At 38.9% G+C, this 20,783-nt stretch overlaps 1 protein-coding gene across 1 annotated transcript in view; it reads left to right on the top strand.

Annotated features, from left to right (window-relative positions):
* LOC126336262 (dynein axonemal heavy chain 3) overlaps nt 1-20,783 on the top strand; it is a 1,127,841-nt gene that overhangs the window by 1,005,006 nt on the left and 102,052 nt on the right. Inside the window, exons 62-63 of the mRNA XM_049999758.1 lie at nt 7,277-7,527; nt 20,300-20,457. Of these exons, the coding sequence (XP_049855715.1) occupies nt 7,277-7,527; nt 20,300-20,457 (409 nt within the window). The remainder of the gene's footprint in view (nt 1-7,276; nt 7,528-20,299; nt 20,458-20,783) is intronic.

Genomic DNA, 20,783 nt, shown 5'->3' on the forward strand with positions numbered 1-20,783 from the left:
GTCGAGCTGGATGGCCAGTCATTTTCATTTGGACTGGTAGTCATATCGATATTTCGGGAAATGAATGAGCTGACCAGTTGGCCAAGCTGGGCCACTAGGATGCTGATTCTGGAAACAAGGGTCCCAGAACTGGACCTTCAGTCTATAAAGTCACTGATTCCTGGAAATCTCATTTGCCCTGATCTCTCCAAACAAAATGAGGACAATTAAGGAGATCATGACCACTTGGCAATCTTCCGTTTGTGCTTCTGGCACAGAAACTACCATCCTCTGTCAACTCCATATTGGCCACACTTAGCTGACCCATGGCCACATTCTCTGATGTCAGGAACCTCTTGCTGCCAATGTGAAGCCTGTCTGATGGTGGTCCACTTGCTCATAGACTGTCCTAATTTGGCTTCTTTGGGGCAGCATCTTATTCTTCCTGACATGCTACCTCTGGTGCTAACAGATGATGCCAAAGTGGCTGACCTTATGTTTTGCCCATGGAGGTGGTTTCTATTCATCTCTGTGAGATAGGACGTTTTGGACTTATTGAATGCCTGAGGGGTTGGTGGGGCACCCCTTCTTGCTCTCCCCTCCTCAACCCCCGCCCACCCCTCCCAATGGTCCCCTTAGTGCCCTTGCTAAGAGACCTAGCCTGGCCTGCACCCTTTCCACCTTTTTATTCTTTTTCATTTCTTGGTTTTAATGCCTTGTCTTGACTCATCTTTTAATGTCTTGTGAATGCTGTCTTTTTCCTGGGCTTTTATCTCTGTTTTTAATATATTAGTTACATTTAGGCTTTCTAGGATTTGCCTCATCTCCTTCCTTTGATGACCACTCTGCATTTGCCACTTAATGGATGAAGGGACTGATGATCTTGCAGTTTATTCCCTTCACCCCAAACTTACACCATTCCAGGTCACCATGTGAATTCTTATGACTGCTGATAAACCATTCCTAAGTGGCCAGACTTTATGGAAGAGATGTTTTGGTGTGGAATGTATGACAGCTGTGGAAATGCAGGGAGTGTTGGTGGTTGGTTTGATGCAGAGTTGCGGATGGGGCAAACAGAGACAAGGAGATCCACATCCTGGTAGGTGTCATTCTGGGTTGCGGAGGACGAGGTAAGGTGGATGGGAGAGAAGCTGTTGAGGTTGTGAAGGAATAAAGATAAAGTGTCTTGGCCCGGAATCCAGATCATGAAGACACCATCAGTGAACCTGAACCAGACTTGGGGGTTAACTTTTGGGAGGCTGTGAAAGTCTCATTTAGGTGGCCCATAAACAAGTTAGCATAGGAGGGAATCATGGCTGTGCTGCAGAATTGTATGTACACCTACCTTTCAAAGAAGAAGTTGTTTTGAGTTACAGTAAAGTTTGTGATGTGTAAGAGAAATGTGGTAGTGGCTTTGGAGTCTGAGGGACGTTGGGAAGGGTAGTGGTCAATAGCGGTAAAATCATGTACATGATGGATGTTGGTATATAATGAAGTGGCGTCAACAGTGTTGAGTAGGGACCCAAGAGGTAAAGAGGTGGGGTCAGTGAAGGAAATGATTACTGTCTTTGACGTGGGAGGCTAAATGTTGGGAATTGGCTGTAGGTGTTGGTCAGTGAGGATCTAAGTTCTTTCAGTGGGGCGCAATAACCAATTACCCTGTGGCGTCCAGAATTGTTGGTTTTGTGCATTTTTGGAGCATTCTGGGTGTGTTGGGGAGTCATGGGGTATGGAAAAGTGAATTGTGAGAAGGGGTTCTGGGAAGTGCCTGAGGCTGTAAGTTATGATGGACTTCTGGGATGGAATCATTCTCAGAGTTTATGGGTGGAGGAGTCAGATAGTTGGCAGAGGCCTTCTGCCATGTAATCACTGTATTTTGTAACAACAGTTGTGGAACCATTGTCTGCAGGTATGGTGATTAGGTCAGGATTAGTTTTTATGTTGTGTGCAGCTGTCCTTTCTTCTACTTAAAAGTTGGTGTTCTGAGAAATGGACTGGGAAAGGATGGTGAGGCCAAGTTGGAGGTAAAGAATTCCTGGAAGGTGTTCATGGTATGGTTAAGTGGAATGGATGAGGATCACAGTTGGCTGGAGGTATATGAACTAGGAGAGCACAATCCACTGTTGCGATTATGTTGGCTTTGGTTGGAGGAATTGGTAGTAAAGAAGTGTTTGCATTGCAGGGATCAGGAGACGGAGGCTCCATCTTTGACAAGTCCAACATTGTTAAATTTAGGTGTGGGGCTAAAGGTGAGCCTTTGGATGTGGCTCAAACTTCTGTGAAGCTGAGGACTCTGATGGAAAGGTTACCAACAGAATTACAGAAATGTTTCAGCTCTGGATTTGGTGGATTGTAGGTAGGGAGTTTTGGAGGATGTGACAAGTTGAAAAGGTCAGCTTGGCAGGGTCTAGTTGCTGCGAGCAATTGCTGAAGTGGAACACTGTGGGTAAGAAAGGGGCAGCATGATGTCACCAGGTCAGAAAAGTTATGCAGGTGGTTTCTGGAATCCGTGGAGCAGGGATCAATTGTGGCATAGAGGGAACAGAAATGCCATGGAAGTGGCAAATGAAGATGTTAGATAGTTGCGAAGGGAGTTGGGTAGCAGTAAAAACGTGTAAAAAATGTGTAAAGACATGTGAAGGCAGCTGTCATCCTTTCCACACCAAAAAGTCCTTCCGATATAGCCTGGCCACCTGGGGATTATGTTATCTGCAGTGACAAGATCTCCCTTGCACAGTGTGGAGAGGATCTCAACAAGGTCTTCACAGAAGGCACAATCCCCCAGCCCCAATCCACAAACTGATCACCCATGCAGTTTCCTCCCACATCCCAAATCCTCCCACCACCCCCAAGAACCAGCTACAAGGTGTGTCCTCTTCATCACCTGACGCCACCCTAGACAGGAGCAAATGAACCACATTCTTCGTCAGGGTTTTGATCACCTATCATCCTACCTTAAAATGAGGAACATCCTTCCCAGTACCTTTCCCATCCTTCCTAAAGTGGTGTTCCATTGTCATCCCAACCTCCACAACATCCTAGTACATTCATATACCACTCCCAATTCCAGCCCCTTGCCACAGGGATCATACCCCTGTGGAAGACCCCGGTGCAAGACCTGTTCAGTCCACCCACCCAGGACATCTTATTCCAGTCCTGTCACAGGTTTATCCTACCCTATCAGAGGCTGGGCCACCTTTGAAAGCACCCATGTCATATGCCTGCTCTGTTGCAATCACTGCACAGTTTTTTATATTGGCATGGCTACCAACCAGGTGTCACCAGGATGAACGGCTACCACCAGGCTGTCACCAAGTGCAAAGTAGACCATTCTGTGGCACAATATGCAGCTGAACATAAAGTGCTTAGTTTCAGTGAGTGGTTCACTACCCGAGCCACAAGTACTTTCATCCACCACCATATTTTCTGAACTGCACAGATGGAAATTACCCGTAAAACACATTTCTCCATTCCCAAAATTATCTTAGCCTCAATCTACAGTATCCTACTGTCCCCAGATCCTCCACCCAACAGTTTCCACCCCCTCTGTTCTATTACTTCCTTCCAATGCTCATCTCCCACGCTCTGTGTGTGCTGCCCTCTACTAAAGCACCTGCCTGTCTTTATCCTTCGCTGCTCCTCTCTTTTTGCACTTCGCATTTCCCACAACCCTCCACATCTCCCTGCTCCACAGCTTCCCAACATGGTACCTGTTGGTAGGCTATGTACTCCCTGCATGCTCTTCATGCTCTCCCACATAATGCTCTTCTCTTCCCCCACCTGTACTATGCTATTCCTTCTCCTTCAGCACACACTCCAAACTGCTGCATTCCTTTCCAAGTTGCCAGGGATGGTGGCTATACGCGCATGAAGTGCATTTGCTTGTGTGTGTGTGTGTGTGTGTGTGTGTGTGTGTGTGTGTGTGTGTGTGTGTTTTATTTTTTCCGATTAAGGCTTTCTCTGAAAGTTAATGTGTTAAATATTTTAGCGTGTGAGCAAGGAAAAGCTTAGGGAAGGTTTTAAATTATGCTTAAAGTTTGTAGGAAGTCACTAAGAGCACACATATGAAACACTGTATGAATATAAACTGGGTAGTTTGTACTCCATTGAACTATGTGCCTTTCAATGATATAGTTGTTCAGTTATGTTCAGCTGCATAGATGGATACTGTCTGCAAACAGTGTTGAACAGCATTAGTACTAAAGAAGTAATAAATTAAAACTTCTTGCCTGATGCTGGATGCTGATGTTTGACTGCACGAATAGCAAAACTATAGTAAGTGATAAGACTTTTGTTTGGGGGGGGGGGGGGGGCATCAATGAGAAAAAGGTTTGTAAAGGCTTGAAAGTAAGTGTCATCTTTGTAGGATGTCACCAAGTGCTTTTATTCTCAAATACTAGATAAATGTAGCCCTTATATTTGTGTGCCATCTGCTATGCTATCTCAAGACAAACACACAGTTTCTAATTGTAATACTTGTCGTATTGTGTTAAACTTTTAGCATATCATTGTACTTCTTAATGTGTTGATTATGATGGAATTTTAAAATTTTTAATTTCAGTCAGTAATTACACAAAATATTGAAAATTGAGGTTTTGTGGCCCCTACACTGCAACTGGTACTGGATTCTGGTATAATGTTTTACTGATATAGCTTCCTTGTCCCTCACAGCCTCCCAGACTTGTATCTTCACATTTCCAGCTGTTTCATTTAACATTAATCATTATTGTCAAGAAAAGTCTTCCTATAACGAAGATGCCTTTTAATCTTGGCTTGGTGACTTCTTGAAATCTGAATTATTAAGTGTGGGAGTGTTCTTTTTTCTGGTGTCTAATTAGTAATGTAACACAGCATTGGGAGAATCTCAGCGGATTTTTGTCATGTAGATAAACAGTAATTTGAATATTGACTGTTGATCCATTGTTACTTCCAATTTCTGTCTTCCATACAGTGTGTTTTTCTGAGCCAGAATTTTTAGCAGCTTTTCTTTGTGTCCAGCATGTGCAAACCTACCATTTTATTTTCCTCTTTTGTAGCTCAAATTGCCCTTCGCCTGCCCCCCATCCCCATCCTCCACCACACGTCTGTCTACCTCTCTCTCTCTCTCTCTCTCTCTCTCTCTCTCTCTCTCTCTCTCTCTCTCTCTCTCTCTCTTTTCAGCTGGTGGTAATTAGTCTCTCTTCCACCTGAAATACTGTGAAATTGTGTTACATGTTACATATTACACTCCAGTGTCAACAGTGTGGTCAAAAACGAGCAGATGGGTATTAAGATAGTGTGTAGAAGTAGAATTTGCAGTGCATCTAAAGCTATCTGCAACACCTTCTCTATTCTTCCATAATTGAAACACTACTGTTCATTAACCCATTACTAGCCATTGTCCCTTTCTTTGGGACGCATATATTTTACTTATTTCTATTTAAGCAATGGAGCTCTTAGCCTTTATTGTTGCACCTGCAGGTTCAACTAACTGCTATAATGCCTGTAAATGTAAAATAAATAACTTTTTTCTAAGTACTTCACGTCAGGAAAATTATAAACTTGCTGGTTTTTTGTTCTCATACTTGGCAGCCCTGTATGTCTGCTGGTAATTTCTGGATGACAATGTGCTGTGATTTAGTTGTCTGGGCATGTTTGTTATGAACATATGGATGTCCATGTAAGATTAAGTATACTTCAGATTTTTTCAAGTAAGTGCAATATCGATACATTTTATGCGTCCCAATAATGGGACAATGACATGTTACACTATCATTTATTGTTGATGTGCCCTATTCTTTTATACACGTATTACACAGAGAAGAATTTCATTTTACGTTCTTTATATCTGCTTTTTTCATGTTCTATTTGAATTTTAAGATTCCAACAGGATAAAAACATGCCACGTGGACTTACACTTGAAGAAATTCAAGCAGAACTAGCGAACCATCAAGAGACTGACGATGAAGATGATGACATAGAATTGGCGATTATTACACCCGATGCAGAGTAATAATAGATGAAGACATTGACAAAAATGTATTGAACAATGAGTCTGTTGTACGAGATGTAGCCAGTACTTTAGAGAGAAGCTCTCACTTTTGGATGTCCGACACAGAATAGTGGTGTTTTACCTATCAAAGAAAACAGGATCAGTACCAAAACACAGAGGATCATAAGGAAGCAAACTGATGGGAGGATGGGCGAGCACAGATGTACAACTAGATCCAGGAAATCATTTCACTGTGTCAAGTAAAACACAGAAGAGAGTAAAATACAGAAGAGATGTGCTAACTGCAAGAGAAAAATAACAAAAAATTTGTGATAGGTGCAATTTTGGTGTTCACAAGTGTTTTGCTTCATTTCATACTGAATAGACATTCAATAATATTAAAACATTCTTTATTTTTGTTTGTGTTGTTTCTTTGCATGGAGAATAAGGTTGTGAATTTGGATAGCGCATTTGGCCAATAGCGCATTTGGCCAATGTCCCAAAAAATGGGACGGTCTGTAGTTTCTGTTCGAATAAACTGAAAATTTTAAAAACAACTTTTTATTCAATTAATTACTCAATGTAACGTATTTATGTATAAAAGTTTGCAAAAAATGATCCAACAGAGTTTTGGCCAGTAATGGACAGGCTTTGGGTTTGTAAAATCTGAATGCGGAAGAGTAATTAAAGCTAATAATTTTTACATCTTATGAATAATGAACCCTTATGTAATTGACACCACTCCACAAAACAAACTGAATTGCACATGGACCTGAAATATGTTGACAGGCTTCATCACAGTGTTTATTCCATGTATTGAATAAAGTACTATTTTAAATTATAGATTCAAAGAATCTGTGCTTTTATGATTCCTGTAAATAAATGTTAGTGTGATGTTCAGTCCATATACTAGCACTTTTATGGAAACAAATAAGTAATATATTAACAGTATTGTTTGTTGATGGAAAATCCAGGACAAAATATAATATTGTGCGAGGATTGATCACTAATCACTGAATAGAAATTGTACTGAAAAGCAGAGTGGATGTTCACACACACACACACACACACACACACACACACACACACACACACACACACACAGTTGCCTCCTGGCATTGCAGGATGACAGGGTGATCACTTGCAATTAGTCAAGGAGGCAATTTGTAGAGGAGTAATAATTAGTGGTCTATCCTCACACACATGTTTTGCAGTATTAAAGTAGTGGCAGTTATATTGCAATAACTAATGTCTAAAATATCAATATAAACTTCAAATGGAAAATGAAGAGAATAGAATTATATAGATCTTAAAACTTTTTTACAGGTGTGAAGATGACAAACGAAGCACCAAAAGGTCTGAGAATGAATTTGCTGCGGTCATATTCAACTGACCCCGTCTCAGATCCTGTCTTTTTTAACAGTTGCTGTCAAGTGCGGGAATGGCAGAATCTGCTTTTCAGCTTATGCTTTTTTCATGCTCTCGTTCAAGAACGTCGTAAATTTGGGCCTCTCGGATGGAATATTCCCTACGAATTTAATGAGTCAGATTTGCGAATAAGTGTTATGCAGTTGCAGGTATGGACTTATAACACTTGTTATTTCAGTTCTTTCACTATTATGATGTATAAAGCAGTAAAAGAATAAAGCATGTATAAATTTGTAATATAACAAGAAAAACAACCAATTATTGACAAATTGATTTAATTGGATAGATAAAAAGCCTACTCACCAAGCGGTAGCAAAACACACACGTAAAAGATGATTGTAATTGGCAAATTTTCAGAGCCAGTGGCTTGTAAACTATTGTCATGTTTGGGTTTAATGTACACGTGAGGTGACAAAAGCCACCTTGTATGTGCAGGTAGTAGCCTGTACACAAAGTTTGAAAGGGCAGTGCATTGGCAGAGCTGTTATTTGTACTCAGGTGCTTCACCTGAAAAGCTTTACAGTGTGTTTATGATCAAACAACAGGAATTAATAGACTTTGAATATGGAAAGATAATTTGATCTTGATGCATTGGACATTACATTTTGGAAATCATTAAGGAAATAAGTATTCCAAGATCCATAGTGTCAAGTGTGTGCCAGAAATACCGAATTTCAGGCATTATCTCTTATCATGGACAATGCAGTGGGCAACGGCCTTCACTGCCAGAAATACTGAATTTCTGGCATTAACTCTTACTGTGGACAATGCACTTGCTAACGGCCTTCCCTTAACAATCAAGAGCAGCAGCATTTGCTTAAGCTTGTCAGTGCTAGCAGACAATCAACACTGTGTGAAATAATCACTGAAATCAATGTGGGATATACAACAAACGTATCCATTAGGACAATGTGGTGGAATTTGCCGTTAATGGGCTATGGCAACATACATCCGACACAAGTGCCTTTGTTTAAAACATAACATAACATCGCCTGTAGCACCTCTGGAGCATAGACGACTGGAAAACGATGGCCTGGTCGGTTGAGTCCTCATTTCAGTTGGTAAGTGAGCCATGGCGGCTCTAATCTTGGTGGCACGGCATTCCACTATTGCCACTTAGGTTGCCGATATCAATTCAGTTGTGTGTCATGAGCTGTGTCTTTGGTCAAAATGTGTGTGTTGTCGATTTGGCAGGCCTGGGGAGCAAGTTGGCTGGAGGGCACAAGGCTTACAAGTTGTTGCATTTGGGGAAATCAGGCTGTCCAGCACGGACCTCGTGAATCTGGGAAAGGTTAAATTGGTTGAAGGCAAGCCTTGCTAGCTTGCTGAAGGATTGGCAGCAGTGAGCTGTGGGTCATCCTGTGCAACCTGGTCTGCAAGTTCCAGCTTAAATTTTACAGCACCTCAACGACTGCCGGTAAGAATTGGAGGCAATAACACCCTAGCTGGAATCCAGCGTCACAATTCCTTCACATCTGTGTGGAGTTAAATGTTGTTTTCTTATTTTTAAATACTTGATGTTGTAAGGCCATGTATGTGTTATACGGAATTGGACCTGTTATGCACGATCATCTGTCAGTGTTACTAATCGTAATTTGTGTTCTAGGCCACATGTCGCACAAGTGTACAAGTATTCCCTGTTATAAATTGTGACAAGTGAATTTAACTGTAACATAATCTGTGTGGGAGGCAAAGCAATCTTGCAAGATGTATCTGGTTTGCAACTGTAGCCACTTGTGACATTAGTTCACATTTTCCACTCATTAGGCATTCTTATGTGTTAGCCTTATTTGCGCAGATTACTGTGTTGGCACGGTAGCTTTGTAGCTGGAAAATGACACGTTACTGTTCCCTGGGCCTGGGCCACAGGCACGTTTGCTTTCTGCCACAGCAGCACTTCCATCATCGAATGGCATCTGGGCTGGCCAGCAGTCTGGTGCCCGTGCCAGTCGCGTTGTGGTGGCTCAAGTTAAGCAAAGTTAGTCGTTTGATGTGTTCCACAGTAGAGTGTCACCAATTAAATGGGAACCAGTAGTTTGCTCTATTTGGTGAATTTTATGAGCTTAGGAGGGTTAAAGTGTGTTGCCCAAGCCCAAGGGTCCTCCTCATTACACCTCTTTAACTACTTGTTTAAACCTCGCACTCTTATTACTACTTCTCAGTAAGTTAAGTTTAAGACCTGTTACTTATGAATATAAACTTTCAAGCCTTACCTTGGTCCACAGACATTAGCTAACTCCACTTATGGTGAAACTTGGCTGCTTGTTACTTATTGTCTGCAATAGCCATCTGCTGTAACTCTCAGCTTACTTTGAATTTTGGGCTATTGTGTGTTTATAAAAGTTTATTGTCAACATTTCTGCTGGTTTGCACCAGTTGGAAGAACATTTCAATTGCATGTACTCCCAACTTATCTTGAATTGCATATTTATTAAAGGTCGTTTTCCATCTTTGGTTACAGTCTACCAGTTGAAATTTGTATTTAAATATTGTACCTTCCCGGTTTGTCTGTTTTTAATGATTGTGTATTTTATTGCTTAAGAGACTTTTTATTAGGACTTATACATTGCTATGTGGCCTTCCAACAGCTACGGTCAGTGACCTGACTTGTGATCCTTCCTGTATTTGGATGAATGTTATCCAATCATGTAATGGTTACCTAAGCTTGGAAATTGTTAGTACATTTAATGGTTGCCATTATAAGTCATTTGGTTGATAAAATTGTTTGCAGAAGCTGATTGCAGCCACACCCAATTCGTGTAACATTTTCTTGTTTTAGTAACTGCATACTTCCAGTTTCAAGACCTGCTCTTAATGGTATAATTGTTAAAATTTGTTTAATGAATTGAGACTGTTTAAGTTTTGATTGTGAGAATTCTGATTCTTATAATAAGTTCTTTTAAATTGTTATGATAATATTTTTGTTAAGTAAAAAAGTATATTACATGAAACAAGAAATGACAAAATATGAGGGTCCAACTTCCATGTTTTCCTTAAAGCTGTCCCAGCCCTAGTTTTGAGGTATCAGTAAGACTGATGGTAGGATTTGAGTGTGATGCAGACACCATAAAGCCATGGGCCCAAGTTATCAACGAGCACTGTGCAGGCTGGTGGTGGCTACACGTGGTATAGCTTGTGTCCTATGACCCAACTGAACTGATCATTGACTGGAAATAGTTAACATTCAGCTACCTGGACACAATTTCAGACATTCATGGACTTTGTGTTCATGACTGGTTTGAAGAACATTCTGGACAATGTGAGTGATTCATTTGATCACCCAGATTGCCTGATATGAATTCCATCAAACATTTATGAGGCATAATACAGATGTCAGTGTGTGCACAAAATCTTGCACTGGCAACACTTCTGCAATTATGGGTCGCTATGTAGGCAGTGTGCCTCATAGTTCTGGTGGGGACTTCCAATAATTTGTTGAATCCATGCTCTACACTAAGAAAAAGGAGGACTGACATGATATTAGAAGGTATCCCATGACTTTTCACCTCAGTGTAATTGTTTTCTGTGAATGGGGTACAATGTTCTGCTGTGCCGATTATGTAGTATGAAGCCATCAGTGCATTTCATTGTGATTTACATAAAGTAAATAAGTATTCATAAAAAAGCCATATAAAGATTGAAATGTGAAACTGTAGACAAGGACTGCCAGGTGAGGACATGCCAATAACAACATTAAATAAGAGAATTTTCAGCCTTATGTGACAAAGTGTCCACTATTCATTTTGTTATGTATATCAGTGTACACATGTGATAAATTATGGAGAATCTAGTGAAAATTATGTTTTTCCCTTTGTGAAATAAGATAAACATATAACAATATTATGAAAAGGAAAATTGCTACTCACCATGTAGCGGAGATGCTGAGTTGCAGATAGGCACAACAAAAATAGTTTCACACTTAAAGCTTTCTGCCAATGGCCTTTGTCAGCAATAGACACACATACACACACAAACACTCGCACAAATGCAACTTACACACAAGGCTGCAGTCTGAGGCAACTGAAACCACACTGCCAGCAGCAGCACCAGTGCATGATTAGAGTGGCGACTCTGTTGTGGTAAAGAGGAGACTGGGACAGGTAGAGGGACAGATAGTATGGTGGGGATGGCAGACAGTGAAATGCTGCAGGTTAAGCAGTGGGCAGGGGAGAGGTGGGGATGGGAAGGTCACTAACACCATCTATCCCATCAGAAGCAGGGCTACCTGTGAAACCAGTCATGTTGTCTACAAGCTAAGCTGCAACCACTGTGCTGTATTCTGTGTAGGCATGACAACCAATGAGCTGTCTGTCCACATGAATGGCAACTGACATACTGTGGCCAAGAAACAAGTGGACCACCCTGTTGTTGAATACGATGCCAAACATGATATCCTTTATTTCTATGACTGCTTCACAGCGCATGCCATATGGATCTTTCCCACCAAGCTTTTCTGAATTGTGCAGGTGGGAACTTTCCCTGCAATACTTCCTGCATTCCCATAACCCTCCTGTCCTCAACCTTCGTTAGTCACTGTCCTCACCCATCCAGCCTCATCCCTGCTACCATTCCAGCACTACACAGCCGTCATTCCACAACCTCACACAGTCTTTTGTTCTCTTTTTCTCCATATTTCTCTCCTTTTACGCTACTTCCCCCCTGCTCCCCAACTGTCCCCTGCCTTCTCCCTAACCTGCAGCATTTCACTGCCCGCCATCCTTACCATACTATCCGTCCCCATCCTGCCCCAGCCTCCTCCTTACCCTCACACAGTCGCCACTCCTATCATGCGCTGGTGCTGCTGCTCACAGTGTGGTTTCAAATGCCAGAGACTGCAGTTGTGCGTATGACTTGCGTTTGCACGCTCTTTTTGTTGTGCCTATCTGCGACTCAGCGTCTCCACTATATGGTAAGTAGCAACTTTCCTTCTCATAATTTGTTTCATTCCATCCTGGATTTTACTCAAAACCATCCCTTGCAAGACTCCCAATAATTCCTAACATCCAGCATGGCCCCACATCTCTTTGTCAGTTCCCTACAACATGGCCCTAATGTGTCCTCTGCATAACTCCAGGGCTCTTTTTTTGCAAAAAGCTGGTGATTCCATCGTTATCTTCCCAGCAGACAAAGGCTCTACCACTGTGGAACTTTACCGACAAGAGTATGTAACTGAGAGTCTACACTAGCTGTCTAACACATCTACGTAAAGTGTCTGCCATCAAGATCCCATTTGTGTGATACAAACTGTCCTTTAGTCCCTCCTTAAAACCCCATGCCCCCACAAGTACTAACGCTTCAATCTGTGGAACTTCTTACTCCACACAAACCACACACCCACACCTTCACGCTCTTCGTATGGTCCACAAAGCCAATCATTATGGCACATCCTATAGCTGCCAGCAACATGCTGAACAAATATCTGCCTTAGTTAATCAACACCTACAACCCAAGTACAAAGACTCCCCTCCTATATTAAAGATACTCATGCAACATTGTGAAAAACAGTGATAATATGTGAGAAATGTTGATGATAGTACACTACTGTTGAAGGGGAAGCTAAATGAAACACAAAATTACAGTTATATTATGCTAAAACACTATATTACACCACATTAAGTGACTTCATGAGATCTAAGTTCTACCGGCAATCATAAAATTTCAAACACTGACTTAGGGAAAACACTCATTGAAAGGATTAAAATAAATTTATTGCAATAATCATATAATTACTTAAACAGCAATAAGGCTAATGTTTCATCAATATATATTAGTACCGACACTTGCAGAATACGCAGTTCTATCTCACCATTTACTATAAAATGCGTTATGAACGACATTCATAATTGTCTGAAAATTGCCAAAAAATATAAATACACACTCAAATTACAAGGAAAAGACTCAACAAAGAAACTGCAGCAAAAATTTCTGTGAAACACAAAAGCAGTTTACAATGGATGATATGATATGAGTTTGGCACAGCGCTCGCAGGCACACTATGTTGTGAGACACGCAGTACTGGACACAGTCACTGAAAGTTTTTGGGAAATGACACAAACAGTTGCACACATCAGAAATGACATGACTGACATGTCAGAGATGAACACTGTTGCTTGTGGATGTCCTACTCAAAATAATGAAAGTCTTGGAGCTTGAACAAAACATGTATTCAACTTGTGGGAGTAGTGATGCAAAGCATGTGTGTCAACTTCAATAGTGTGCATCATATTTTTAATCAAACCAAAAGATAACTAGGGAGCACCATTTTTAGTTAAAGTTTATTTTGTTTATTTTTGAATTCCCATGGTGCTGGTAGGATTGTGTTGTGATAGGATGCTCCACAATCAGTTGAAATTAAATGGTTCTTCATGCAGAAAGTGTAAAAAATGTGTAGTCAAAGGAATTTGGTGCATTAAGTGCAACTTTTGGTTACATGAGAAGTGTGCGAATGTGTGTCTGAAATTTACAAATGACGATATTCAGTGGACGTGCCTTGACTGTAATAATGCTGAAAATCTTCAACTAACATCCACACTAACTTCTAAGGATGAAATTATTCATCTTATTCAAAGTGACATTGATGCTCTGAAAGCAGAATTGACATTACTAAAGCTACAAAACATTGTATCGAAACGTGAAAAGTGTTGTGCATGTGAAAAAACTTAAAAGTATTAGATGGACCTACTTCGGCAAATACGCTGAGTGACACAGTTGACAAACAACGAAAAATTTCAGCCACCATTACAAAAGAAAAAGAGTTGAAGATACTGGAGAACCAAACAAATATAAATGGACCAGCGTAACATACAAAAAAGACAGAAAGAAGCATTACAATAACAGAGAAAGTGAATTCTTTATTATAGGTGACACATTGTTGAAAAACTTAGGCGTACCAAACTCCAAAATCGTCGTTCGACGTGTAATCAGCATGCATCACTCCCATACACACCTAAACAACAATGTCTTAAATGCAAGAGAGAACACAGCATATAGTTGTTGTTGTTGTGCTCTTCAGTCCTGAGACTGGTTTGATGCAGCTCTCCATGCTACTCTATCCTGTGCAAGCTTCTTCATCTCCCACTACTTACTGCAACCTACATCCTTCTGAATCTGCTTAGTGTATTCATTTCTTGGTCTCCCTCTAAGATTTTTACCCTCCACACTGCCCTCCAATGCTAAACTTGTGATCCCTTGATGCCTCAGAACACGTCCTACCAACCAGTCCCTTCTTCTAGTCAAGTTGTGCCACAAACTTCTCTTCTCCCCAATCCTATTCAACACCTCCTCGTTAGTTATGTGATCTACCCATCTACTCTTCAGCATTATTCTGTAGCACCACATTTAGAAAGCTTCTATTCTCTTCTTCTCCAAACTATTTATTGTCCATGTTTCAGTTCCATACATGGCTACACTCCATACAAATACTTTCAGAAACGACTTCCTGATACTTAAATTTATACTCGATGTTAACAAATTAGCATAGCAGAAATCCAAAAGGTGTTTTTATCCATGTGGAACAAATTTGCTTCAAAACAATAGTGAGGAAGAAATTGTAAACCACACAAGGAACCTCATCCAAACAGCCAGAAGACTCTACCCGATTCCAGAATAATAATAAGTGGCATTGTGTACAGAAAATCGGTGAGTGACAGCTATGTGCAGACAATAAACGGCAATATTAAAGAACAGTGCAATAAACTAGGAGTTGTTTTCATTGATCCTAACAAATTTCTACGTGCAAAGTGTCTTGGCAAAGATGGTCTACATCTGAATAGGTTGTGCTCAAAAATATTCAGTAAGATGTTCATAGATACTTTCCAGATCATAAAAAAAAGGGAAACTTATGTGTAGTGATGGGGGTGAAAAAACTTCTGTAGTATTAAGAAAGACAGAACCAAACCATTAACTGGCAAGAAATGTGCTAAAGCAAAGTGTGATAGTCAAAGTAGGTATGATATCCACTAGAATATAAATGGCTTAAACACGGATGCTTCTAACAATAAAAGCTCCAAAATAGATGAATTGGAAATCATTCTGTGAGAATGTGCAAATATTAAAGTTGTTTGTTTAAATGCACTGCTTTACTAAGGACACAATTAAAATTCTAAACAAAATGGGGAACTCCAGATTATCAAGTAGCTTTTGCAGAAGAAATTAGTCATGTGGAGGCTCATGCATACTTCTACACAGTGATATAAATTATGAGACCAGAAACTATTTTAATTATTTAAATGGAGAATGTGTGTTCGAGAGCTGTTGTGTAGAAATAGTGGACTCACTAGCAAATTTTATAATAATCTCAATATACAGAATTCCAGGGACATCAACAACAGAGCTATTCATATCTAAGCTTCAAATTATGCTAGAAGACCTTTGTAGAGAAAAAAAGAAAAAAGTTGCAATAGCTACTAATTTTAATATTGATATCACATGTGATAGTAGCCATGCTTCAAGATTCACTGACTTAGTAAAGAAATATGGTTACAGATGGCATTTCTTTGAAATGTGCAATCAGCAACATGCATTGACAATGTTCTAACTAATTATGTATATGAAGATGTGTATAAATTTTGTCTAATCTAGGTATTTCAGATCATTGTGCATTGTTCAATGAGCTGCCACAGACAGACAGGAACATTTCACATGTGATAACCCATATCAGCAGGAACTTCAGCAAAGAAAACTTGCTAACATTTAGTGAGAAGCTAAGAGATAAAACATGGCCTTTTCATTATTGTAACTCAAGTGACAAGAACTTTGAGAAATTCCTAAATAGTTTTCTTGGGGACTTTAATGAAACATTTCTGCCTAGACTCTGCAGCAGTAAAATAACAAATACATTAAAGTGGATTACCCATGGCATAAAAATTTCCAGTGTAAGGAAAAGGCAAATCCTCAGAGAAATAATTATAATAAAAATACTGATTTCATTAAATATGGTAGACTCTATAAAACCATATTTGAAATAGTTGTCAAGGCAGCAAAATAACTGGCAAATAACAAGCTAATTTTAAATCATAAAAATAAGACAAAAGCTCTGTGGTCAGTCATTAAATCCAAGTTAGGTGTTAAAGCTTGTAACCAAGAAATTCCAGAAATTGACATTGAAGGAAATACTATTGTAAATCTAACTCAAATACCAGAGTACTTCGAGGGGGGTAGGTTGTCAAATGGGCTGACTTGGAGCAGGAGAGGCATCACAGGACATTTTAATTACCAGTGTCTATACTACTACAAATAAATTCATAAAACTTTGTCAGCATCACAAGGTAGGATTCAGGATTCACACTCATTGCACTGGAACTTCGAAAACATAACATTTTTTTTTTTTTTTTTTTTTTTTTTTTTTTTTTTTTTTTTTTTTTTTTTTTTTTTACGTGTGAAATTACATCATTTGTTGATATAGGTACACTTTTCTTCATAAGTTAGAGAGATTCTTCGATGAATTTTGCACAGCATACATACCATACTTACAGGTGTAAGAAACTCTAGAATTTATTTAATTTATGAAAAAATGAATGATCTGTTGTTTTTAAACTTCATGTTTAGAAAAAACACAAATTTTGTTGTTAATTACGTCAATTTTTAACACAGTTTTTAATACATTCGGGAAATTCTCGAGTTTCATACATCCTTAAGTATGGTTTGTATGCTGTGCAAAATTCATCAAACCCTCTCTCATACTTATGAAGAAAAGTGTACCTGTAGCAACAAATGCTGCCCCCCCCCCCCCCCAAATGAATTCTTTATAAATGTAACAAAGTCTGATGCAGATGAAACAGATTATCACGACAAAGTAAATCCCTTTGGCCTAGGTGAAACAACTGAAAACTTTATGAAATTCTCAAAAGTTTCTGTGGATGATGTATAAAATGCAATTCTTACATTAAGAAACAAAAAATCCGCTGTTTGAGATGGAATACACACCAAAGTGGTACGCAATAGAATTGCAAACCTGCTAGCTCAGATAAAAAATCAATGTTTTGAAGAGGGCTGTTTCCCAGAGGTACTGAAATATGCTGAAGTCAAACCACTCTTCAAGAAGGGTTCAAGAGAGATCATGTTTGATTCCGTAAGCCATGCATTGCTTGTTTACAAACTTGAAAAGTACGACATTAGCGGCAGTGCACTACAATGGCTTAAATCCTACTTATCCAACAGAAAGCAATGAGTTAGTATTTCTTCAAATGGCACATATTATTTTTCTGACTGGAAAAAAAAAAATATCTCAGGGTGTTCCACAAGGCTCCATATTAGGCCCAGTCATATTTATCTTTTATGTTAATGACTTACCGTTAAATATCAGCTCCCCTTCGGTTCTGTTTGCAGATGATACTTCTGTCTTAGTTGAAGATCAGGACTCACAAAAAATTCCCAAATCTGTGATCAGTACCCTCAGTAGCTGAGAAACTTGGTTTCAGCTAAATGGGTTGAATCTAGACGTATCTAAGACTCACATGATGCAGTTCAAATCCAAACAGTCAAAATGTGAGCAGATTAATATTGTACACAACAACAAAGGTGACAGTATAGAAGAAGTTGACTCACTCAAATTCTTAGGTTTAAACGTACTAAAAAATTTGAGCTGGCAGGCACACATTGAATACCTGGCAAACAAACTGAGCAGCTTTGCATTTGCAATGCAAATATTATCAACTGCAACTTGCATCGACACACAAAAAGTAGCATATACAAGCTACTTCGAATCCATTATTAGGTATGGTACTGTTTTTTTGGGTAACTTGACAAACATAGTGCGGATACTAAAAATACAGAAAAAAATCGTACGAAATGTGGGCACTGCAAATCACAAAGAACAATGTCAACCATTATTTAGAAAACTTAAAATATTAACTCTGCTATCCTCATACATATATGAGATTATTATATTTTTGTACACCAGTAATGAATTATTTGACAGAAACCTTTTTGTCCATTCACATGATACAAGGAAAAAAAAAAAATTTATGCTCCACACCCACCGCCTGTATGCCCAGGGACATCAATAAATGGGAATGAAAATTTGTAGTAAATTAAAAGGGAACAAGTTGATGTAGATGGTTCTAGGTTCACTTAAACGAAGCTATATGAGGTACTGACAGTGAAGTGTTATTACTCAGTGAATGAATTCATGTGGGACAAACTGGAAATTTGAGCTGGGTACAGTGTGTTACACGTTCCAAGAAATATCCTTATAGGTTTGTTATTTATTATAGTGCTATTATTTATTAATGTAAAAACCATTGTAATTGTTTTACAAATTTTTGACATGTCTCCTGCATGCCATCCAAATGAATAGCAAATGTACATCATGAGATGAATAAAACACAACTCACTACCTTTGGCTATGCTGTGGAACAAGTCTGTTTTATAAATATAGCACATTTTCTCGGTGAATAACATAGCATCTTTCTGGTCATTTACAGGAGTGTCCTAAGCTAATTTTTTCAGTCATTTCTACCTAGCAATGTTCAGACTCTCAGTAAAGTTCCTAGGCCTCGTGTTTGATGAGAAACTTATGGAAGCACGCTAAGACATGAGCACAGGGTTGTAACAAGTGTCTCCCTTGTTAATAGTGAGAACTAGGGTGTTTTAAAATTGAACAACTTCAATAAATTTTGTGCATCACATTTTACTTTGAAACAAGGCTTCTGAGAATATTAAGATGAACATACAAATTTAATAGTTATTTACCTACTGTCCACTGAGTGTCTTTTGAACTTTTAGACTAATTTACAATATTTTATGCAGATCTCTGTACAGTCCCACAGGCTTTGGAGCTGATGAGGTGCAGAAGACCTAATAATTTTCTCATCTGCTCATGTGCCAAAGTGCTCTTCAGACCATTAGCAAAAGTATCCACTAGACAAAGTGAATGAACTTTCATTCTGAATACTGGGCCATATCGGAATCTAAGGAAATAAGTTGACTTGGTAGCAAGGGGTGCTTGCATTGAAAATAGGGTACCATCCCATACTGTCCCTCTGGGTGATACTACCTAGTAGAGGAGGAAGAGACTTATGTGTAAGAGGGAGAATGAATATCTGGTGGTATCAAATAACAAACTAAGGCTGGTGAAACCAACAGCAGCAAACATCTCTTCAGTCTCATTAGTGGATTGATGGAAAAAAATGACATAAACATAACTGATACCAGGGCTTTGTGCTCTTATGCACAGGTGTCTCCTGTGGAAATAAACGTATCTAACTAACAGTATCTTGTCTATAGCAGAGGAGACAATTCTTGTGGAAAATACTGCACCACTTAGTTAATGCACAATGTGACATTTCCAAGTACATCTTCAGGTCTCTATATTTAAGAGTTTTGGCTCACTGATCATTTTATGATCTGATATTAAAATGTGTCACTTTTATTAAAGTTGGAAACTGTGTTTACTATGTTTTTTTGCAATACAGTGAAAATTTGTATTACATAAGCCATTTGCTAATGTTTGCCACTATGACACTGAATAGTGTGCATTACATTCTACTTCTTTGATAATGACATTTGTGATATCTACACATAAAAAAAAAAAAATTGATTCATGTTACGAGTTTAGTGCACAATATATCATGTAAAGTAATGGACCAAAACAGGAATCATTGCACCAAGAATGAGACTCTTAAGGACAGTTAATTTCCCACTACCTACAAACACGTTATTAGAACTACTCTATAATTTTAATCTGGCCGGACTGGTAGTCTGTTCACATCTCACATTCATCTTAGTACGGCATTTCCATTTTCCCATCCTGTTGTCAAAATTTTTGTCACGTTTTATCTTGATAATTTCTTTTCTGACTAGAAGGCAGATAATTCCACTATGACCTTATAAGGTATCCTGCTTTGCTTTTAATTGTGCATTTCATTTTATGCTGTTCTCCTTTATGAAAGTTCAAATTTTGAAACTTTATTATTTTCTCAGATGTTTTTGAATGATTATAAAGAAGTACCATATGAAGCTCTTACATACCTCACAGGAGAATGTAACTATGGAGGTCGTGTAACAGATGACAAGGACCGAAGACTTCTGCTTTCTCTCCTTGCCATCTACTACAATAAAAGAGTTGTTGAGGAGCCAATGTAAGTGTTGTCTTTAATAACAAAACTATACTTATTTTTGCATTATTTTTCTCTCGAGTGCTTTCTTATTAATTTGGTATGAAATACTATTTTCATATATTCCTTAACTGTATCGCTACATTACAATGTAACGATATATTTAAGAGTTTTCTGAGCCTGAAAGTGCTACGTATCCATGATGGGTGATCAAAAAGTAACAAAAATGTTTTAATTTTGTGGGCTTTATACATCTGTTTCTCAACTTTTTTATCTTGTTGGCACACACATTCTTTTATGTATGTTTGCATCATTTAGAGTATTTCAAAATGTTCAAATGTGTGTAAATT

Source organism: Schistocerca gregaria, chromosome 2 (assembly GCF_023897955.1).
Source record: "Schistocerca gregaria isolate iqSchGreg1 chromosome 2, iqSchGreg1.2, whole genome shotgun sequence".
Taxonomy (NCBI): Eukaryota; Metazoa; Arthropoda; class Insecta; order Orthoptera; family Acrididae; genus Schistocerca; species Schistocerca gregaria.